The following is a 22,977-nucleotide window of genomic DNA, read 5'->3' as shown; positions in this document are numbered from 1 at the left end:
CTTGATGTTTGAAGAATATTTGAAGAATCTTGAGTATCCTGAATATTTGGAGAGTCAAATACTCTATTTCCTTCTCTTATTCTTCAGGATCTTTTGTCAGTTCAAAAGATCCTGAATTCAGTCCTGGAGAAGCAAACTTTCTGAATCTTTCTGAAATGAAAAGTCTCTTGACTAGGGCTGTGTATTTCAGATACATACTACAAGCATACAACAGTAGATATATATTGTCCTGAATGCTGCTGGTGCTCATAGTACCCAAGAGGATGTTCCTGTACTCTCTGTTGTGCTCCCTTTTTGGTCTCTGTGTTTTTAAATAGCGATTACTTGGCAAGTTCCAAATGCCAAATGAGTGTCAGGTGACATAAATTGTTCATGTTACCTCTGAAGTCTCTAGATACAGGAATTGTGTCAAAAAGCTATCTCATTATTATGTTTATACTTCTATATTCCTGTTAACTAACACGGGTAAGATGCATTCTTTTTTACCCTTGTTTTATGAACCAAACATAACGTTTTAACTCACTGCAGTGAAGAAATCTTGCAGGCATTGCTCATTTGGAAGAATTGGAATTGGACCTGCTTCATAGGCCAGGACCAAGTACACAGCCTAAACTGGAATTTCTAATGGTAAATTTTCCTGTTAACAGAGAACGTCTGAGAAGGCAGAGCAAAGCACCGATGCTGGAAGGCATTTTTGCCTTTTCTTGTTCACCTGCCTTGGAGTTTCTTAAGACAGTTCACTTGGTTCTACTATATCATTAAGCATTGAACTTATAATTAAATAGTAACGGATCATGATGATGTACTATTTGTTTCTTTTCAGTTACCCATGGATGTATAGTCTCCACAATCAAACTTTTTCTTCCAGATGGAATGGAAGCTCGATTGCGATCAGAGTAAGTATAAGTAACTGTGTATGGCAAAAAATAAATTTTTGGATTTTGAAGATTTGATGGGTATTATATTTAAAATCAACATATGAACATTTTTGTGTGTTCAAGCAAAGAAAACTGAGAACGTGGTTCTTCTGCAGGCATTGTGAAAAAAGAAATTGCATTTGATTGTCAAATTTAAAAATCAAGGCAACTATGAAAGAATAACTAAGTTCTTACCAAGTTGGACTTCTCTGTTTGAATGTGATTCTTAGTATACTGAAATGGTATTAAAAACAGAATAACACAGGAAGAAAGAAACCAAATGAAGCATTCTCCTTCCCTGTTTTACAATTTGAGATTGTTATTTTTGTTAATTTAAATGCACAAAGTCTACCAAAGTGAAGCAAGTATCATCTCTGTCTGTATGTGTGTACGCATAACACTGTTTATATTCTTCAGATAAGTAATAGAATAATGTTTCCTCATGGTGTAGTTACTCAGTGTTACAATGAAGGAAAGTTTTGTCTGAGTTGGAGGGGAAGGAATCATAAAATATATTGGATGAGAGAGTATTTGCAAATTCAGATGAATACTAAGAGGCTTTTCTGTGAGTATGTGCATATATTGGAGAAAACTTCAAAGAGCAGTAGAAACAACAATAACAAAAAAGTAAACATTTGCAGTAACTGAGTGACAATTACAAATGACATAATTTTAATCAGCTTTCATCCTCAGCAACTGTATGCCTTTGATTATTTAAATATTCCTACATCATTAGGATTCAGAGATATTTAGGGTATTTGTTTCTTGGAAGGCTAAAGTTATTATTAAAGTTATTATTATGGAAAATTTTCAGTGTAATTGCATGTGCTAAGAAATAACTAGAAATGTGTAGTATTACATTTTTTTGTGATGAAAACGTGCAAGTGGAAGTGTATAGAATTATGTAAATCAGTTAATATACTCTGAATTTGTGACCAAGAGTACAATATTGTCTCTCTTTCCATAAGCATTCTTCTGTGCATGCAAATTGTTTAAAGTCTTAGTAAGTTGGGTTTAGAAACATCAAATATGTAACTACTGGATAAGAAGTGGGTAGAGTGTTTTTAGAACACACTTCAGATTTATAATTTGAAAATAGTTCTGTAAATTCAAAAATGTCACTTAGTGTAGTACGTTTTTTCATTATTGTTATAAACTCTTCATTTTTACCCCCAAGAAAAAGCTTTAGTACAAAGTAATGTGATTAAATGCACAGTAATAGTGATCTCATGGATTTTGAACTACTGTCCTGTACTTTGCATTTACTTTTTTTTCTTTTGTAGTGTTATCCATGCTCCATTACCAAGTCCTGTTGACAAGGTAATTCATTAACTTGCTGTCGAAACCCTATTAATAGGTATTACTTGCCTGGGACAAGTGATTTTCTGTCTAGCCTATAAAAAAAAAATGGATTACCTTAAGCAGGTTCAAATCAAAGTTTTTAACATGCAGAACAAAATTTTGAGAAACTAAGGAAACTTAATTGTGAAGTCAGCAGCCTGAAGAGTTCATAGACTTTGCATTTAAGGTTTCAAAACAGTGTATGTATTGTGAATCTGGGGTGGGAGGGCAGAAATTCTGAAGAGGGGACTGTAGGTGTAACTGTGTGGAAAAACAGTTTCAGAATGATGTCAGTGTAGAGAGCCTGCAAGTAAAGCAACAGCAACAATGCACCACATCACCTCCTTAGCCCTAAATCCAGAATAATTTCTGGGGCTGGAGAAAGTATAGAGTTAAAGTAAGACTTGGCAAAAAGCAGGCTTTCTAAAGCCATGCTGAGATGGTGGCACTGAACAGTGAAACTTTATTTGGATGTCTATAAAAATCGATTAAGGTGATGGTGCTAATATGCAGCAAGAACAATTATGCTTAAAGATAATACAGGTATTCACCAAATCTGAAACACATACTTCTATGGTGAATAAAGATGATGAAGTTAGGTCAACTAAAAATGTATGATGAAGTCTGAATGGGGAGGATGAGACGCATTGAATTTGAACATGAAACTAGTTTCTCATTTCTGGAATGCCCCTGATTTGTATTTAGAGATTAAGCTTTTTGGGGCTTTGGTGATTGAAAAACTTGTAAAGGTGGTAGCATAGTGGGGTCTCAGTCCAGAGTTGTGAAGTTCTGTGTTAAAGCAAAGAAAAATAATAGTAGAACAATAAAGAAATGAAAACACTATTATTTATATAGTGTGAAGTTTATCTTCACGACTAGATTTAAATTACAAACTTTGCATTATTTGTGTCTAGTGAAAAATCCAAAAACATTTTGATTCATAAATTCTCTTATTCATCAGGTTGCTGCTAACACTCCCAGTATGTATTCTCAGGAATTGTTTCAGCTTTCACAGTATCTACAGGTAACGTTTTTCATCACAGTATTAGTTTGGCTAAATATTTAATCTCTCTTCAAAAAAACCCAAATCCTGTGGTCCATATATCTTTGTTTGGCTTGCAGTTTGTAAACAGGAACATAATAAGCATTTAACTACCTTTTTCTATAGTGAAAAAGCGTAAAAATTGTTGTAATTTAACATAGTATAGTTCTATGTAAACTTCTGGAATTGTTCATGAGCAGTATGAACTATGACTTTTCCTGGCATTTCTCCTCTTCTCCCTATCTGCCCCCAATATTCTTTTGCTCCTGGAATTTTTAGCATCACGTATTGCTGCAGATGTACTGTGTAATACAAAAGAATGGCAAAACAAGGTGTCACTTGGCTTATCAAGGACTAGTTTCTCTGAATATAACTTCTTAGTGTGACTATCTCTGTCTCTGAATTAATTGGAAATAACTAAGGAGGGGACAGTGCCAGCAGTTCTTTTTCCTTATTCACACCACCAACCTTTCTGTGTTTGCCCCTGTGTCAGTTTTTATGGGTGTGTTTTTTCCCAAAGGTATCATATCACAAAAGTGTTAGACTGCAAAATGGCAACACTGAAAGTGTGTGTTAACATATGTAAATAAATGCTTCAGAAATTATAAGAAGATTAGCTTTCTGGAAAATAAATTAAATGTTCTTACGGGTAAATTGTATGTAGCTTTGTGTGTTATTCTACTGATTTATTTTTATCTGTATTTTGTTTGCTAATGGCAATTACTCAAAACAATGATGAGTTTTTGAGACAGGTATTAACTTTATATGTATTTGTTGACGCAGCAGGAAGCAGCTCAGGCATATGTTCTTTCTTGAGAGGGCAAATACAGATTTGCTCACCAGTCTGTTCACTCTTGTATCCTGGAATCGTTAACAAAGATGCTCTTTTTTTCTTACGGTTTCAAAACAAATACAAACAAAAATCACTTCTTTCTTGGCGTTTATCTGTTGTGACCTGACATAAGGACTAACAGCTAATTGCATGGGAGCTACCAAAACTGTCTTTAGGTCATTACACCAATTCCGTTGCTTAAATTACTGCCAAAAGTCCAAGTGGGTATACTGTTTCAAGTCTTGGAATGAATAACTTGTTATTATGTGTACTTGGCATATGCAACATGTGCATGAATATTTAAGCTTTTTAGGAACCTGAGGTTATAGGATAATGTTTTCTAATTGAAATATCCAAATAAAAATGTGGATGGATAAAATAGGATGTGACAGTGTTTGCTACTCACATTTCCTTTTTTCTTTCAGTCTAACAGTATTAGGTATTTCTTCTGTTCCTTCTGTTTTTCTGAGTTGTTCTAACTGAACTGACCAGTTGGCTCTCTGCTCTCGTCATAGGAAGCCTTACATCGGGAACAAATGTTGGAACAGAAGCTGGCAACCCTTCAGCGACTACTTGCTGTCACGCAAGAGGCTTCAGATACTAGTTGGCAGGTACTGGCAGTCATCCTTTCCCTACTTAGACTGAAAAAATAGTGATATATAAATTGTATCTATTACTTTACAAATGGGGGTGGGGGGGAGACCTAAGAATAAAAAGCATGCAGTGGTTCTCTTAAACTGTGAAAAAGACAATTTTTACTAAGTCTAACGATTATGTACAGGTTTGAAATAACTGTTAATGGTAAATAGTCCAATAAAATGAAAATAAAGCGGTTGTGTACTGGAACTACTTAGAGCACAATATTCTATTGAAATAGTTTATTTGTTTTGCCACATCTAATATTAATGCAAAGAATGAAACGTCTCTTCTAGGCTTTAATAGATGAAGACAGGCTGCTATCAAGATTAGAGGTTATGGGAAATCAGCTACAAGCATGCTCAAAAGTAAGTAATTAATTTAGTAGAGCTCTGTGCTATGAACACTGAAATATAGCTCTTCTAAAGTATTTTGAATTAGACATTTAGGAAAGCAGTTGGATTGTGAACTTTCTGAGATGAGGCTATACCGTTTTGATAATCTGAATATCATGAAAATTATAGGTCCGTTCTGTATTTCATGGAATCATTTTAAATTTAAATAAATGGCTATCGCTCAGCATCTTTTTAGCACAAACTGATTTCTTTTTTTTTTTTTTGTATATGCATATAAATGTGTATAGTGAAACGCAGAAAAGAATTTGTCATAAGTGAGAAGCAACCATTCTGTCAGCCCTGTTTACTGTGAATATTTCTTTTCAAGTAGGAATTCGGAAAAAGGCATTAGACATGTGCTGTCTCATATTTAGAGACAAAGTAACAAGTATGCCATGCCTTGCATATAACGTGCAAGGCCACTATTATGCCTAAATTATTTTTTTTCTTACTCACATCTACCTAGGTTATAATAACTTTTTTGCAGGTCCTGTTTGAGGTCTTTCAAATTGGGACCTCAGATGGTTCTGGTTTATCATACCGTAGGTCTCCTAGGTTTGACATTGATTTTAGGAAAACTATACTTTTTCTGAACACAAGACAAAGCTCATTATAGAATGTGTACCATCATCATACATACAGGTGGTTTACACACAGTTATGTCAAGAATCCTTGATCACTGATTTGCCTGTAACATTTTTCTCATTTGCCAGCAATTGCTAAATATTCTGGAATAGAACAGGTCTTATCACAATCTAATGTATTCAGCAAAATATTAATTTATATTTTATCTTTGTATTTGAATTGTACATACAGAATCAAACAGAAGACAGTATACGAAAAGAGCTTATAGCATTACAAGAAGACAAACACAACTATGAGACAACAGCCAAAGAGTCCCTGAGGCGGGTCCTACAGGAGAAAATTGAAGTAGTCAGAAAACTGTCTGAAGTGGAGGTATTCTAGTTTCATAACCAGTCTTCTGGAAATACTGAAATAGTTGTAACAGCTGCTGCTTAAATCCATGTTTGTTGCCTGTAGCAGGCCACTATCTGTTGTATTGTAGCACTTACAGTATATTAAATAACATTGTTTATTATATGCTAATCTAGTACTTAACGTTGTTAAAGAAATTGAGAAATTAGTCGTGAAACTCTTTGCTCACAATTTAGAATGGATAAAGTAGTCTTATAGAAGTTAGTATGACTGGGAAAGAAGCAAAGCTTAAAATGACACGTGATTTAGAAAAACTGCTGTTAGACCTTGTTTAAACCCTAAAATTTAGGGAAATATAAGCTGAACTGCTCATACAAATTACACTTAAGAATGAGCTGTTAAGATGATGATGTGTTAGACACTTTGTTTAAGGTTCTGCACCTATTATATCTCTCACTACTGTCTTTTCCAACTCTCTTTCCGTTATCCTTATTTGCTATGATTCTATTAGGTTATGAAATATCCTAGACTTGCTTATTATATTCATGAAGTGTGCATCCACTTCATGCTTTTTAGGGAATACAACAGATTTAGTGCTGTAATAAATAATCTTAAGAGACTTCAGTTAAATACACCTTTGTATATTTTAATAGTTCTTGACAGGTTTGTTAATGGTCAGAGTTTCATGTTTACTTATAGCTTTCTCCTACTTTCCAATCACATATTTCAGCTCTTTATTCTTACCAGTCACAATTAAATTTATAGCCTTTTTTTTTTTTCATGTGCATGAAGCTAATATCTTTTAACATAATCTACTGGTAATGTTCTATAACAGAACAGAATATTACCAAGTTTTATACAGGTGGCATTTTTGGTGGACTTGATTTGTTGTGTTTAGCCTTAATAATTAGGAACAAAACAGTTTGAAAGCAAGTATGATTTGTTGCATATATTGTTCATGGAAAAAAATAATAATGGAATGTTTGGTATTTTATTAGTAACAAATCTGGTATTTATTGTAATTCTATCTTACAGCGGAGTTTAAGTAATACAGAAGATGAATGTACTCATCTTAAAGAAATGAATGAGCGGACTCAGGAAGAATTAAGAGAATTAGCTAATAAGTACAATGGAGCTGTAAATGAAATTAAAGATCTTTCTGACAAGCTAAAGGTAATGACAACCTTATCTGACTTACAGTGGAACTGTAATGCATGAAAGAAAGTTTAATTCCTAATGCAGCAATCAAGCAAAGATTAAGAAACTTTTAAAATGATAAGTAAATGAAAGAAAGATGCACATTAATGTTTACATATTCTTTTGGTTTACATTTAATGTGCCTGAAAGTGTCATCAGTTAAATTGCTAAAAAGGTTCCCTTTCCATTCACCTTAAAAGTTAACATATTTTTGAAGCTGCAGTATGTTTTTAATGTAAAACTATGTAATACATGAAATTTCATATTCAGTTGTTTCATATAAACAAGACCTTTCAAACTTAAAAAAACTTAACTTAGTTAATGGGAATGAAAGCTATATCTAGAAATAAATTTGCATTTCACGTTGCCTTATTGTGCAGTTTCAAGCACAGATGGCCCACGACAGTGAAATTATGTCTCGGCTTCTAGGTGGAGAGGAGCACAATGTCATGTTTATTCAACTAAACTCCTAAGTGTATTAATATTTAAAGGTCCTTTATGCTGGAGAAAAAACTAATGACAGTGTGATAAAGCCTGTTCCCAAAGAGACTCCTGTCTAGATTGACAGGATTGAGGAAGGTAGCGTTCTTTTTTTAGCCCTGAGACAGATGTAGTTGTCCTGGATAAATACCGGAATTTTAACTTAAGTTCTTTGAATCTCAGCTTAGCATTTCAGATGGAAATTTCTTCTTTCCAAATTAAAATATTAAGTTGTTGGTCTTAAGGCCCCTGGTGTCTCAATTTTGAATTAATCATTGATGATGATGAATGTACACAAAAGGATCAAAACCAAAACTTATTACTTAGCTTCGCAGGGAGGGAAATATATGAAACTTACAATGAGGTCCAGCAAGTGAGAAGCTGTGGCTTTCAATCAAGTTGATCTGTGCAATGTATGTTCAATTCAGAAGGCCCTCTGGGTTTTGACTGGTAATTTGAGATGGGAGACTTCAGGTATTTCTTCGTTCTTGGGCCCTGGTACTGTTCTGCAGAACTCAGGTGCTTCAGACAAAAATTTAGTTGAAATGCTTTGAGATTTTTTCTCTCTGTTATTGTGCCTAAATTGAAGCATATAGAAAAATAACAGTAGAAAAAATTTGTGTTGTTCATGTTTTCTTCATCTGACTACCAAAGGAAGTTACTTTAGCGCATTTAGTCATAAAAACATCAAGGAAATGTACTCCTTTAGATGTTAATTTTAATTTCTTTGGGGATTTTTCTTTTCTTTTGAGCAGGTAGCAGAAGGAAAACAAGAAGAAATCCAACAGAAAGGATTGGCTGAGAAAAAAGAACTGCAGCATAAAATAGATGAGATGGAAGAGAGAGAGCAAGAGCTTCAAGCAAAAATAGAAGCTTTGCAGGCCGATAATGACTTCACCAATGAGCGGCTAACTGCTTTACAAGGTTAGTCACTAGTGGGGAAAAATTGTTTTTTTGTTTTTTCTTTTAATCTGTGAAATATCTTTTTCTTGGAATTCTGTTTACAGTACGGTTAGAACACCTTCAAGAGAAAACTCTTAAAGAACACAACAGCTTAGGTAGGTGTGATCAGTTTCTTGTTTAAAGCTGGTTTCCAGACTATATCTGTTCAATTCCTTTTATTATAATAATCATGTTGTCTCGGTTTCTGGCAATAGAGTAACGTATTTACAAGTTTGCCAGTATTGGATTCTTCTCTGCACAGATTAACATTGAAATATGTGTGACCACAACAGAGTGCCAGCAGAGGGCACTGCTGTTGTGAGTGTTCGCACCTAGGGTTCGTTGCTCAATTTGAGTGCTTTTTGCCTCCCCGTCCCTTAATCCCACCAAAGATTTTGTTGTTTTATTTTGTTTAAATTGTTTATATATATATATAATATACATATATATGTAATGGACAGTAATTCTTTGGATGATAACAACATCGTACACATTTGAACAATCGGAAACATGATCTGTACTGCTGGAAAATGTGTTACCTTTTATCTGTTTTGTTTGATTAGATTAGATACTTGGAAGAAATAATGTGAAAAGCCATTTACATTTCACAGTGTTGTATTTATAAACAAACAAAACCAAAACATTTTGTTTGGTTCTAGAAATAATACCCTTTCTTAATCCTAGGCATACAAGTCGATGACTTCATACCTAAAATTAATGGGAGCACAGAAAAAGGTAGTGTATCTCAAGGCTACCTTTTGTCTTATGGTTGATGTTTGAACAAATTCTTTTTGTTCTGTGAAGTCTTACTTTGAATAATATTCTCTTTAAAAAATGAAACAGCATTTGACCACTCTTCTGACCAGCAGTTTTTTTGCTTAGGCTCTCAGTCCAGGCAGGTTGTTTTGTTTTGTTCTAGCAAATTCTGTAAATTCAAAGGAGCCAAATGTGGAAGTTGTCTCTTTTTTTTTTTTTTTTTTTTTTTTCTGTTGGAGTCTCACTGGAATCAATGGGAATCCAGTGAAGTGGTGTCAGACCCGTGACACAAAGTGGAAAACCTTCATTAACCATTTTCCCCTTTGTTTTCCCTTGCAATACAGACACATACAATTTTTCTATTAAATTGGGTATGGTAAGTAAAGTCAGCAAATTTTTTTTTGCTGTCTATAACGTATGAAAAATGCAAGTGTGATGTGCAATGACACACCAATAGCAGAAGCTATCTTTAAAACTTGAGTATCTATTTACAAAACAGGAGTTAATGTAGATTAACTATTTTTTTAAGACAAAATTAGTCTAAGCTAGGTTTTTTAACCAATACATCTTAACAGACATTTGAGAGACAAACACTTGAGGATTTTAGTATAAAATAGTCTGACTAAATGTTTGCCTGATTTCATATATAAAAAGATTATTCCAGTTGTGATTCTAAATTCACTAAATTGTTCCATTAACTAAGATAAATTTGTTGTCATGTGTTCATTTAAAATTATCCCTTGATGTAGCTTTCTTGACCATTTGCTGCATTTTCCTGGGTAGTGAAAGCTCTGAGGAAGCCTGGTAGCAATAGTTGGATGAGAACTTGTCGTTCCAGCTAATATTTATGCTGTTTAAGTGTTTGGAAACAAAATTTAAAAGCTGTCTATGCTCTAATTTTTAGCTTTTTATCTAATTTCTTTGTACTATAAATGAAGAGCTTCTTAATTAGGGAGAATAATAGCAAAATAAAAGCAGTTAATAATGGCATAACTTCATGTCTTTTACTTATTTGGAGCAGGAGGAGAGAAACATTACACACTGACAGGAACTGTGTAAAAAACTCCTTTATCTAAGTGCTAGTTATCCCTTTGCCTTAGCTTCAATCCATCTTTTCTATGAATTTCCATAGGTTTCAATTGGTAATACTCCTCATGCTTGATGGGTAGAATGGTTAAGAAATAAACTTGCCTTTATTTTTATTTTTTTAATTTTCCACCCTAGAAAATAGTTAACTTCTCGACAGTGCAAAACTGAAATACTATATAAAAATCACCATTCTTTGCTCTAGACATAGAAACTGTAAGACTTCAGTAAGTTAGGTTGTTGGAGGTTTTTAGAAAATCGTATAAAACAGTGGAAAAAAAAATTGCCTAGCACTGAATTGAAACATATACTAAAAGCTTTCAAGCTATGAGCTCAAATATATTTTGTTTTACAGGGAAATAACTTGCAACATCATAGTAAACGTAGAATAAATGCCTGTTTTTTTTGTCGAACACTTGCTTTAAATTTGTGTACAGGAATACCACATCTTTTTAAATAGTGACACCTCTTTATTCATCAAAATTGATAAATTGTCTGAAATATGATGTCAAAAACAAATTATTATGCAATTATAGCAATTAAATACCAATGTACCTTTGCTATTCACTCTTTTTCTCAAAGTTTATGAAGCAATCCCCCTTTTGATTTATTTTGGATCACATAACAGTCAAAATGTCACGTGGATGAATGCACAGAAATACATATTCCTTCTTCCCACGTAACAATAGGACAGGCACTTATGCTTAAACCTGGGAGTTTTAGAAAGCTGTCTGCCAGGTTTTTTATTTTCATTTTTTGACTATAGGCACTGTAGAACTTCCCATTCAAGTTGTCTGTGTACATGTTTATGAAATCAGTTGCCTTTTTCTCTCATGCGTCTAACGTTATTTTATTCTGTGTTTTCGCTTAGCTTTCCATATTTTCTGTTGTACCACATTCTTCTGCACATTTCAGCTATACCAAGTCCATTGACATTCCTCTGACTCTAATTTAGAGTTTGCTGTCTTGTGTTCTCTTTGTGACAGACTGTGCCTTTCTCTGTTCTTCTGTCCTTTATCCAGCTCTCATATAATGACAGATGGGCAGTAATTTTTTTCTGCCGGATTTTGGATTTTGCCCTCTTGAAATCAGCAGGGAACAGTTACTGTGTTTTGCTGAGTAGGCTCACATTATTTTAGAAGAACCGAGAATTCAAGGGTTGTAATGTAGATTCAGCTGCTCCTGCAGTGAAAGAGGTTGTGGATAGTTTGCATAAGGAAAAGACGCATAGATAAAGGTAGAAATTAGAAATTCTAGAATTGGATTTGTACTACATAGTATAGCCTGTAAGAGAGAAAAAAGGTTCCCTCTATCTGTTTATCATTACAGTATTACACTCTTCCATCATTAAATGCTCTACACAACTAAAACTCTGAGACAAGATTTTTCTCTTAAATATTTTTTGATGTGCTGCATATGACCCCTCCCCCCAGTTTATTTATTTATTTAAAGAGGAAAAAGGTAAAATTGTACAAACTTCGTATGTTTTTTAATGTTCCTTTTGTCTCTTTGTCTCTCAAAACTTCAGGTCAAGTCCTTAAGGTTTATTCCTAGACATAATACTTAAACTGTTGCAAGAACAAGGATTTTACATGACTTTTTAATGTTATGGACAGCCACAGAAGTAGAGGAACAAAGAGCTCTTCTAATAGTGTCTCTAGAGTCATTTTATAACTAAGTGTTTTAAAGTGCTGATGGTTAGGCATTCATTTTCTCTCAATGCACATATGGAAATTCTGGTGCAAAAGGGAGTAACTTATATTGAGCCACTGACAAACATGTAGAACTAAGTTATTTCAGTAACTTGTATTTTTCTCAGTGGCTTTCAGATTTAAGTTTTTTTGAGCCATTGATTATATAAAGAAAGATACTAAAGACTTGTGTACAGTCATTTAAGAGGATCATGTACAAAAGCTTAAAAAAAAAAAAAAGGGAAAACAGATGTTATAGCCATGGTGACCGTGGTGCTGTCTTTTAAAACCCTTGTCCTTGTGGGTTAGAAAAGTAAAACTTACTTTTTAAAGTTACTTTCAAATACAGTAAAGGTGCATATTATGTCCTTCCTCATAACAGCTAGGTTGCTGATATCAGAAGCTAATGATGGAGCAAATTTGTTGAAATATAACCAATTTTGCTGGTTTGTGTACAAAAAAGCAGCCTTTTCTGTTGAGATTGTTAGACTCTTGAGGTCAAAGGATTTTAAGGTTCTTCAGAATGCAAATGCTAGCACTGTTTTAAGAGATGGAACTGGGAGCTGAGCAAGGTTCTTTTCCATAAAAGACTTAGATAAACCTGGGAGTTGAGCCCAGTTTTTAGATCTTTACTGCAGAATGTCCTCCTTTCAAAAATCAACTGTTTCAATGCAGTGAACCTTTTTTAAAAAGAGTAAAGGAAGATATTTACACTTGTAAAATAAATATTGTTGCATTTCAAGAGGGTATGCCATATGAAGAATAAACATGAAAAAAAATAATTAAATACCCTTTTAAAGCTAAGAATAAAATGCTGAAGACTGTAGGTTAAATACACGCTCCCTATTTCTTCAGCAATTGGGTTTGGTATTTTCCGATATTAATGTCTCATTCTGAATTAACAAATAGGAATTGATGACAGCACTATGGAGTTGCGTGTTTCAATAATGTATCATCTTATGTATTCTAAATTTATTGTCATTAGAATATCACTTGTGTGTTGATCTTTTTGCCAGAGGTCTGAAGTTGTAAATGGGAATTCAGTGGAATTCATTTGTCACCACCTAACCTGAAAATGTAATACTGAAAATGCCAAATGCAGAATGTTTGGAATTTTCTAACTTGTTCCTACTAAATTTGGTAAATAAAGTGTTTTTTTTAAATAGCTTCTACTGAGGTAAGGAACTTCTCCTCATGCTTAAGAACTGCTCTTAGACTTTAGGATTTGAAGGTACCCTTTTGAAGCTGATCAGAGTAATCTCTTTCTAGTATCACCCAATCAGATGTTATTTCAAATACGTATTGTCTACTTGCATCTAACCCAGACCTCAAAAGTTCACTGTAAATACACAATGACGACTATTGTTAATATACCTTTCAAATTTTTGTTGCATCAACCTGAAAATGGTAAGAAGATGTAAACTTCAGTGTTTCTTTCTTTACTAGAGCACTTTCTTTCAAAGAGTGGAGGGGACTGCACTTTTATTCATCAATTCATAGAATGTCAGAGTGAGTACAAGAGTGTTCGTCACATTTGCTTTAAAAACAACACAAAACTCAGAAAAGGTGGATAAAACCCAGAATTTGTCACTTCTGTTCATTATTTTGGTAGTAGCAGAAACTTGTTAAGCATAGAACTGTGGCATTGTGGTATTAAACAGATGCCTCTAGTAGGAAGAGGATATCGTTGCTCTTGGAAATTAATGATCGAATTGTCTTTTCTTAGCAGTTAATCCATTATTTTCCTCTGACCAGTAAAAGGGTGGTAGTGTTGCCACTTGATACTTAAAACTGAGTGTAATTTTTCATCTGTGTTACAAATTAAGAAGTTGAAAGCCTACAAATGTCAGTTTAAGCAAACATGACAGGCTGCTGTGGGACAGAGATGAGGTAATGATGCCTTTTCTCCATTTCACTTCTTTTTTACATATTTATATTTTTTTATTTTACATATTTTTCTAATTATCTGTTACAAAGAACAAAAAGGGAAACAAGGTTTAAATTTCTATGTGGAAATATAAGAGATTCTTTTAATAAAAATAGCGTAAATACGCAATACCAATCTTTGGAAAGATGTAATATTCTGGAATGAGCAACTTGTTTTTCAAAGCAAATGGGTTTTGAAATTGAGTGATGAAGCAGCAGAATCTGCATATGTGTAATTAACAAAAAGGTTGTATTAACACTTAAGGTGTTAATACTTGTTGTCCAATTAGGAAAAAGAGAAAAGTGCTATTAAACTTCAAAGAAAGGTCCTTGGTAGCATAAGGAATTATTTTTCCCCTAATACATAATTTCTGTTAACTCTTCAAATTAAACAGAAATAAGATGGTCTTTTTTTTGACATTTATGCCTGTTAGGCTCCCCTCCCCTTTGTATTTCAGTAGGGAAACATAACAGACTTGTTTGACTTTACTGCTTGTGAAACCGATTGCAGTGCTATAAACTGAATGACGGGTTACTACTAAAGTTTATCAAAGAAAACTTAAATTGTATTAAATTGAAAAGTCCTTATTTTTAAAAGTGTATGAGTGGTAGCTGTCTCCAGGAGAGTTGACGTTTAAAATAATTTTAAATTTCACAAAGAATCCAGTTCATTTATTACATAATCTGAACTGAAGTTGTTTTTTTGGTTTTTTTTTTTGGTCTGTATTGAAAAAACGGGCATGCTGAGTCATGTTCAAATAAAACTTGGTTGACTGTTTTCATTGTTTGGGCATTAGCTTAACCTACTTTAGCAAAACTTAAATTAGTACCAAGTCTGCAAAGGAAATGTGGCCAGTCTTGTCACTATTGAGAAGCAGAAGCAACCATCAGGATCTAATGAAAGATTTTAACATGCAATTTAAAGTAGTAACAATAAAATAAAGGTCGATTTATGTATGTCTCCCCTTTCTTGAGGGGTTTGAAAGCTAGAGTAGAGAAACTGTAAGGCTTTGGTGGATTCAGCAGAATGGATATGAGCTTCAAGGGTTCAGTGTTTTGCATTTTTCATTAGTATGTTTTTACTATCAACTAAGAAAAAGATTCCAAGTCTGTTTAATTTTGTATGTAAAAGCTGTTCTTTTTAGTCCTGCTCCTGTGTTTCATTCTCTGCAGCAGTGAAGGTTGGGAGGTAGTGGGGGTCACCAGGAACGAGGCTTTAAGATGTTCAGCAAATACTGAAGTTTAGAACGATATGACAAAGACTGGCAGGATTGAGAAAGGGCAGCCTGTCATACTATACTACGCTTCTCCTCCCTCCCCCGTCCCGGTTTTCTTTGGGAAAGGAGCAGGTGTATTATAAAAATAAAATGAAATCCTGGAAATGCATGTCACATCTTTAAGTAGTCTTTGTAGGGTTTGCTGTTTCATAATAGAAGCAGAGGCATTAAAACTATCATCTGCAAGAAATCTAAAAAGAAAGGAGAAGTGAAACAGCTGTGATGCAGCTTGAGAAGAGAAGGTTTTGACTTCTGCTGGTAGGAAGAGGAAAGTGTGCATATTGCTAGTTCTGGGGAAGAAGCAGGGAAGAAATCAGGAAAGCTTCAGCAGGGAAGTGAAGAAAAATGCAAGAGGAAAGAGTCAAGGAAATGTGTGTAAAGTAGCATGAGAAAGAGAATTTGATGATTAAGTTATTTAATATTCTGTATAAACAGTTGCTATGAGGTTAAAGGCAATTAAAAGTACTTACATGTTAACATCAATCCAGACTCCTCAAGATAGTCAGATTTTTAAAAATTTTTTTTTTTTTTTTGGTAGGGAAGAAACAATAGGACTCTTAAAATCTCAATTGCAATGCAGCATGGATGCTTAACGTATGTAGCATTGTTTGTAAAACCTGACTTCTTTAGTGTTTTGGTTTTGTTTTGTTTTTCCAAACAGTAGGGCTCACAACATCATCCAGTAACTCTTGATATACAGCAGCTATAAAATGTTATGAAATCTTGCTCTGAATGATCTGAGAAGTATGCCGTTTTCTGATCATTACATCCAGTTCACCTGATGCTCATTTCATAACTTTTTTTTTTGGTTACTACTGGTGAAATCCAGTACAATCGATAGCAAAAAAGACACGTTCTTCTTCCTCTTAATTAGTACTGGGTATGAGTTATTGCCAAATGTGATGATTAATAGACAAAAGAGATGTTTAGTGCCCTGTCAGCTTCCTATCTTTTGTTCCAATTTAGCTGTTCCTTATGACCTAGTTTTTTCCTCATTTTATGATTTTGCATTTATGATTTTAAATGCAAGTCAATTTTTGCCTTTTTACTATTCCTTTGCGCTTCTATTTCAATAATTTATGTATCTAAATGGAGTAGGTTTTGAATGGATTGAATGGCTGTTTTCAACTTTTAAAAATGTATTTATGACCTGTGGGTGACAAATGAAGTTAAAACTGGTTAGTATAACTTTTTTCCGGATGTTTTGAAACTTCTGTAGAGGGCCAGGTTTCCTTTCATTGGTCCTCAAAACTGGCTTCCTTGAGAGATTAATTTGGTACAAAAAACGAAATATATTGAGAGGGGACACTTGCTTAAGCAATCATTGTAATGCTAAGATATCCTATCGGATTGCACATAGTAATAGGCAACCTACTTCTAAAGGGGAATTCTTAAATTTAAATGACAGGAATTGACTTAAATATGATCTGCAAATCTTAACTTCAAAGCATGGTATTTCAGTAGAAAATATTATATATATGTATATATCAACAGCTCTTTAATTTTTGATAAGTAATTACTGGATAAAATGAAATATTAAAACTATTTCTGCCAGAGGTTAAATCTAGGATCCTCTTTTTTCTTTTCTTTTGTGTGTGTCCAAAAACGAACATCCTGATTCAGGACAAATGGAGATTTTGTTTTTAATTACATATTTTTTAAATTTAAGTGATGGAGTTTATGAAGATTTTTTTTTTTTTTTGAAATAGTAACATGTAAAGTTGCAGAGATCTGAAACAGGGAAGTTTTAAAGATACAGGTATATCTACTTCAACTTTCTCTTAAGTCCTGATTGTCATCTGGATTCTGCTGTCTTTAGTGACTAGGGAGGTAAGAGTACAGAATCGAAGTATGAAATGCTATTTAATTTCATGTCTACATCCAATTTTCTATTTATTACCTAAGTATACACAGGCAAGCTGAAATAAGCTATTTCTTGTTGGCTTTCAACTATCCTAACGCTTTATTTTTAAAACACAGAGTATTTAGTCTCTTTGGAAGTTATGAGAGGTGCCAGCCACCAAGTAAAAAATATTTGCTGTACCAGCTTCGGGTCACACTGGGCAAGGGGACTTGAGTGTTATTGCTGAAATAGTGTCAAGAAAGCAACTTAGTTACAAATGTTGAAATTAAAATTGCCATAATGAGCATTAGAAAACAGTAAACCTCTATGGGAAAAGCAACATTTTTTTAAATCTGCACATGACTTTTAGTCATGGGAACTCGGGATTCTCAAAAATGTGAAGAGCTGCTGCCAATGTTCAGAGAGTTTGTGAGAATGACTGGGCCAAGAAGACTAATTACTTTCTTTTGTGTTATAATTATTCTGTTTTTTCAATGTCAAGACTTCAAGATTCATCAGTTCATAACATAAAATTTTCTTCTGTAAGCTGATCACAGAGGTGTATTTTAAGCTAACCATCCAGCATATAGAAGATCAGCCCTTCAGATCAGGCAGTTGATAGCTATTCTGAGTGCAAGGTTTTACTTTCAGCTCATTTTTTTAGAAATAAGGGCAGAATTCCGCAGTTCCTCTCTTGCTGCCTTCCTACCTGCACACTCTTCCAGCCTCAACTGAGTCCTGGAAAAATCACGTTTTAAGGCTTTTGTTTAGGTTTGATTTTATATATTTTAAGCAGAATAGCATTCATAATATCATCAAGTCACTCTTTGCTTGCGGCTGTAGAAGCTCGATGCCCACTGTTGTCCTTCCACAGTCTAGGCACAGTGACTGTTCTGAACTGGATGACAAGTGACTTCCTGAACCCAATCCCAAAAATCCAGAGAGCATTTCAGTGCTTTACTGAAACAGTATTTGTGAAAGCTTCTGAAAATGCAGGACAATATTGGTAGATAAGAATAGATGGGGGATGTATCTCTTACAGAGTAGTTTGTCTGGCTGGGGTGCAGGAATGGGATGGGACAAGCTTTTGGTCATACAAACATGTTTTCAGACTTCAGGTTTTCATGTCTAAAAGCTTGGCCATTTCCATCTGTGGTTGAAAAAGATATCTCCATTCAACTCTTGTCCTGCATCTGTCCTTAGATTGTCATGTTGACAGCAACACGCCATCAGAGGAATATAGAGACTTCGTAATCTCCAGACCTACATGAAGCCAGAAACCATGACTAAACTCACTATTTTTTGCTAAGGAATTGCGAATGATTTCCTGTCAGCCAGCTTGCTTAATCTGAACTCTTGTACGCACTGTATGTCCTGTCTTCTCTCCATCTCAATTACCTGTTAAGCACATGGCTGAACCAGCAAACTGTTCTCTGCCAGATTGTCAGGGATCCAGCAGGGAGAGCGCCGAATGGGGATGAGAGGCAGCTTCAGCCTGGTGTTTCATTGGGTGTTAACAGCCCCCTAGGAATGCTTTCAACACTGTCTAAAGTGCAAGATTTACTGCATAGAAATTGATTATTTGATCTGTAAGATACTTGACGCTCAGTAACTTTGTATGTTGGCATTGCCTAACCTCTTGCTAAGCAATATGAAATAATGAAATCCTGTAACAAGAAATTAATTGCTGCTTTAGTAGTTCTCTTGGTATCATTGATGAATCCAGACTTATTTCCCTGGGTCTTAGTGTTTGTGTTCGTGTCCTCCCGGAATAGGCTACTTAGTTAGAAGTTAGCAATCTAGCCTCAAATTCAGTTTTTAGGTGTTTATGCACCTGACATACATAGGTAGACTGCCCTGTCTGTGCTATGTAAACTCGGTTTTGTGAACCTGAATGTGATGTATGCACAGCCTTATGGAAAGCAGCGTTCTGAAAGTTTTAAGCTAGTAAAGGCTATTTCTGTATACTTTTCATGGGCACTGATAAAGCAGTTGTGATGTGGAGGTGGCTTCTCAACTGCTATTTTACCATGGTGTATTTCTAGATGTGCACTCTATTTAGTGGGTGTTCATTTCAAGCAACTAGCTCTTAGAATTCCTTTTTTTTTTTTTTTTTTTTGCTAGTTATAACTTGAGAATTTATTAATTATTTTTTGCACCCACTTAGATTTAAAAAAAAGTTCATTTTTAAAAAAATCATAACTTTTCATTAGTGAACCAAAGCATTAATAACGTAAGTTTAATAAATTGCAAATGAAATAATTATGCACTTTATCACCAAGTTCCACAAGGTTTGTGTGCTGTTTCATTATTCCATGCCAGAATAAAGTTTTTGTTCAAGCCTGAGTTGTAATATTATCAGCTTTTAATTTGGTCATGGAATGTAGTCTACGTAGATGTGTGCAGGGAAAAGCTTGCTTAATTTGAGCTTGGAAAGTAACACTTATTTTGTTTGGCAGACAAGATCATAGATGAAGGACATCTAACCAAAGTGGAAGAAACAAAGCTTTTGAAAGGTTAGACTTATGGATTTATTTAATTGTTTTTGAAGCATGGTTTTTACGTCACTTTAATGTCTGTTCTGTCTTTAACTAGCAGTTTGAGTGTTGTTGAATACTTGTTTAAGAAAAAAAAAAAAAAAAAAAAAAAGCAAAAAACAAGGGGAGCTATATCGTATACTGAACTCTGCTCCAAATACTATTGTGGGGTAAAAATGTTTAGGGGAAACTAATTTCTGAAGATTGAGTGCATGAAATTCTAGTCTTGACTGAATTCTTAACCTAAATCTATGTTTTCTAAAAAATAGATAGTATTTTTTGCAAATTGATTTAAATCTCTCATGCCTGCATAAATTTCAATCATGATTTTGTTTTTATTATAGGAGGACATAGAAATACTGTTTAGCTTCACTCAAGTTGTGATTAAGAATTTTTAATTTGACTTGTTTCTACTTTACACCTTCATACTTACTTTAAAATAACTATTAACCTTCTAAACTTGCCTTTTCCAAGTAAAATATAAATGTGCATCTTTAACTTATTTCGCTCTTCAGTGTAAAACAAGTGAAACACAAAGATCTAATTAGAAAATATTTACCTTTTGAAAGACAAATGATCCTTATCTTGCAGTGTCAAAACCAGGAATGTTTCAAAGTGCATAGATCAATATTTCTTGTATATCTAATAATGTAAAATCATTTGGACTTTTAGGCTGATTCCACTTTCATAGCTTTTTATTCATGTCTAGACATACTAACTCACTTCTTTATCCTCTGTCCTTCTACAAAGAGTTACTGTATTGAATAAACATTAACTTGTTTAAAGTTCTGGTATTTTAGAAACTTTTCACCTTATGTCTGAAATTGCACCTTTAATCTGTTGCTGTATGTGAGTAAGTTACAGACAGTGTGCCATATTTGGCAGAAGAATGCATACAATAACTGTAACTTAACGCTTGCATGCCACTTAACTTGCAAAATGACAAGCTATTTTTAGTGCTTGTTAATATACTCAAACTCATCAAGTAAGTATGATGTCAACACATTTTAATATACTTTATCATTTTGGCTATATTTATTCAGCTCCGTTTTATTACGGGAAACAGGAATGACTGCTGTGAAATAATGTAGTACAAAAATTTTGTCCTTAAGTACAAAGTTTTGTCCTTAAGACTGTGGCTGCAGAATAGTAAGCAGGTTTCTAAACCATTTCTCTTTTTTACTTCTGCTGTTTCGGATGGAGATAGTTGCTATATATATTTATATCATGTATATCATATATATCTTTCCTCTAGTGCCTGATCTTGGTCCCTGTTTCTGGAGGAGGAGGATGGGGGGAGGAGGAATTTGTGTACCTGAGGATGTGTGGGAGGGGAGTATAGGAGGAGGTGGGGAGAGAGAGAATTAATTCAGGGTTTGGAACTTGCACTGCTCCACTTCTCACAGAACAAGGAAGCTGTGTCCATGTATGCCCAGATATGGTAAAGTTAGCTGGATACAAATACTGCTCAGCTTAGCACTTCTGGATTGACATGGGTGAGGTTTTTAGGATATACTTTTCTTAATACCTAAGCTTTACAAAGAATGTATTACTTGTTTTAATAATTATTAGTTTTCGTGACAGTCTTGTGGGCTTGTTTCTATTTGATACCTGTAAAATGCTTTGTATTGTAACATCTTCAGATGTTATTTTTAAGGAGTAATGTTTTTAAACTAGGGAAGTACTGCTTTCACTTTAGCATAGAGGAACCCCCAAACATCAAGTTCTTTGCTCCAGTCCATATGAGCTTTGAAGTCAGCTGTGAAGTCATATGACTTCTATTTGGAATAGCTGCCAGGTCTGAACCCCTAATGTGCTTTAAGTGTACAGGTGCTTTCCCCTTCTCTCTCCAGTGATTTCAGTTATGTTAAGGTAGGAAGTCTGGCTGTTGATCAGCTTCTTTGTTTGTACTTGCCTTCTTCTGTTTCATTTAAAAGTAGATGTTCTGGCACAAAGAAATAGAAAACTTTTCACATTAAATGAAGAAAATGGTTTCTTTCTATTAGCCTGTTGTGTTTGTCATCTTGCTAATTTCCCAGTGTAAGTGCGTATCTCTTCATTTTTCCACGTCTCATTTTGGGGGCATTCAGTTCCATTTGTTCTCTTGTTACTTGAAAAAACAATTTCCCCAAACTTTCTCGTGACTCCTTTGCTTTTTAAAAAAAAAAACATTTTCATATATTAACCCTGTTGGTATAACACACTTGATTTGTTTACTACTTGACGCTTTTTAATATACAATATCTCTATACGTGAAGAAATTATTTATGTTCACCATGCGTTTCTGGATCTATGGTAGAAGAGAAGTCTGTGTAATGGGAATGTTGCAATGATGCCTTTGTATGTATGTATGTATCTCTCTCTACCTGGAACTTGATACTCAGAAGAAACATCTGTTAATCTGTGGTAGGCAGCAATGCTGTCAAACCAAGGCTGGGCATAGTTGGCCAAGGAAGACTTCCTTATGTTTAACCTCGCTTGCATGTTGGTGTCAAGGTTCATAGGTGCCAAACTTACTGGGTTTTGGTTGAGATGCTGTGCCTTTGTTTAATGGTTCCATCATAGCTAAATTGAAATAGTTATTAAAAAAAAAAAAAAAAAAGTTCACAAAGTCTTTAGACTAGGAGTCAGGGCTGCTGCTGTGTCCCCTCATATTTTGAAAATGTCTGCTTCCCATTAAAAATTTAGAACTGGTGAAAAAAACGCGTGAGGCTTCATTAAATTGCATGCAATAATGTGGTGCAGTTATTTCATGAAGGTTTTTTTTGTGGAAAAGAGACAGTGACTGCCTTGTAGTAATACAATCTGAACTGAAAATTCTTTCTAGAAACTAGTCAGTGTATTAATTTATATTACTAGGATTCTTGATTGGTTAACGCTATGCTTTTTTTTTTTTTTTTTTTTTTTCGGTACAGTATATACAAGACTTGCTGATATTTTTTTGTCCAAAATACTGAAGCACAGTTTTATTCTTTATAGCAGATTCATTCTGACTTGTAACAATATCTGCATTGTTCTACTTTTCTTTTCTTATTTGTCCCCTGATTGAATAAAACAATCAGCTGTTGCACAGAGTTCCAACTGGCAAGAATACAGCTTTAAACAAAAGTTCAAGCTGTGCATGAGGCTCTTACATCCCCTAT

At 34.2% G+C, this 22,977-nt stretch overlaps 1 protein-coding gene across 39 annotated transcripts in view; it reads left to right on the top strand.

The window, feature by feature from the left end:
* Nucleotides 1-22,977, top strand: part of SLMAP (sarcolemma associated protein) — an 81,490-nt gene that overhangs the window by 38,446 nt on the left and 20,067 nt on the right. For 6 of the 39 annotated variants that reach the window (XM_084531208.1, XM_084531210.1, XM_084531202.1 and 3 more), the window contains 12 exons: nucleotides 824-896; nucleotides 2,201-2,237; nucleotides 3,220-3,282; nucleotides 4,648-4,743; nucleotides 5,065-5,136; nucleotides 5,980-6,120; nucleotides 7,135-7,272; nucleotides 8,532-8,700; nucleotides 8,784-8,834; nucleotides 9,403-9,453; nucleotides 13,698-13,760; nucleotides 19,757-19,813. In XM_084531208.1, the coding sequence (XP_084387334.1) occupies nucleotides 824-896; nucleotides 2,201-2,237; nucleotides 3,220-3,282; nucleotides 4,648-4,743; nucleotides 5,065-5,136; nucleotides 5,980-6,120; nucleotides 7,135-7,272; nucleotides 8,532-8,700; nucleotides 8,784-8,834; nucleotides 9,403-9,453; nucleotides 13,698-13,760; nucleotides 19,757-19,813 (1,011 nt within the window). Of the gene's footprint in view, nucleotides 1-823; nucleotides 897-2,200; nucleotides 2,238-3,219; nucleotides 3,283-4,647; nucleotides 4,744-5,064; nucleotides 5,137-5,979; nucleotides 6,121-7,134; nucleotides 7,273-8,531; nucleotides 8,701-8,783; nucleotides 8,835-9,402; nucleotides 9,454-13,697; nucleotides 13,761-19,756; nucleotides 19,814-21,199; nucleotides 21,331-22,977 lie in introns of those variants that run through there. The other 33 variants (XM_084531218.1, XM_084531237.1, XM_084531239.1 and 30 more) reach the window with 13 other exon arrangements.

The sequence above is a fragment of the Aythya ferina genome (assembly GCF_964211825.1).
Source record: "Aythya ferina genome assembly, chromosome: 10".
NCBI classification, from domain to species: Eukaryota; Metazoa; Chordata; class Aves; order Anseriformes; family Anatidae; genus Aythya; species Aythya ferina.
The sequence above is the reverse complement of the archived record's forward strand: the minus strand, read 5'-3'. Positions and strand labels throughout refer to the sequence as shown.